The sequence below is a fragment of the Loa loa genome (genome assembly GCF_000183805.2).
Source record: "Loa loa unplaced genomic scaffold supercont3.579, whole genome shotgun sequence".
In the NCBI taxonomy this organism is placed as follows: Eukaryota; Metazoa; Nematoda; class Chromadorea; order Rhabditida; family Onchocercidae; genus Loa; species Loa loa.
This window is the reverse complement of record NW_018108759.1, coordinates 27,519-28,094: the sequence shown is the minus strand read 5'-3', so window position 1 is coordinate 28,094 and position 576 is coordinate 27,519. Positions and strand designations below refer to the sequence as shown.

Below are 576 nucleotides of genomic sequence, written 5' to 3'. Positions count from 1 at the left end.
GAAAGGAAACAGTCCAAAGGTAACAAAGGTAACATCAAAAGAAAGCATCCAGAGCGTTCGACTCATGCAGGTGAAAAGCGGTTCAAATGCGAAACATGCCCGAAGAGGTTCACTGCGCCATCGGATTTACCTAGACATATGAGGACTCATACCGGTGAGAAGCCGTTTTCTTGTCCGGAATGCACGAGGAATTTCACCGAGAAAGGGAATTTGCTTAAACATATGATGATTCATACCGGTGAGAAACCGTACAATTGTTCAAAGTGTGGGATGAATTTCACCCAGAAAGGGAATTTGCTTAAACATATGATGATTCATACCGGTGAAAAACCGTACAGTTGTTCGGAATGTAGGATGAATTTCACCGATTCATCGAGTCAGCTTAGGCATTCGGGGACTCACACTAATGAAAAACCGTATGCTTGTTTTGTGTGCAATAAAAAATTCTCTCAATCAAGTGATATGAAACGTCATATGGAGATTCATGGCAATAATAGGCCCAGATTTAGCTGCAAATGCGGCAAAACTTTCCTGCGGACGTCCTTGAAAAAACACATGAAGAATTGTGTAGGATGA

At 41.8% G+C, this 576-nt stretch overlaps 1 protein-coding gene across 1 annotated transcript; it reads left to right on the top strand.

Annotated features, from left to right (window-relative positions):
• Window positions 1-12: 12 nt before the first annotated feature.
• On the top strand, window positions 13-576 carry LOAG_18846 (zinc finger protein; the record flags this gene model as incomplete). Its single annotated transcript, XM_020451508.1, has 1 exon — window positions 13-576. A coding segment is annotated over one exon (564 nt), but the record flags the coding sequence as incomplete, so codon positions are not given.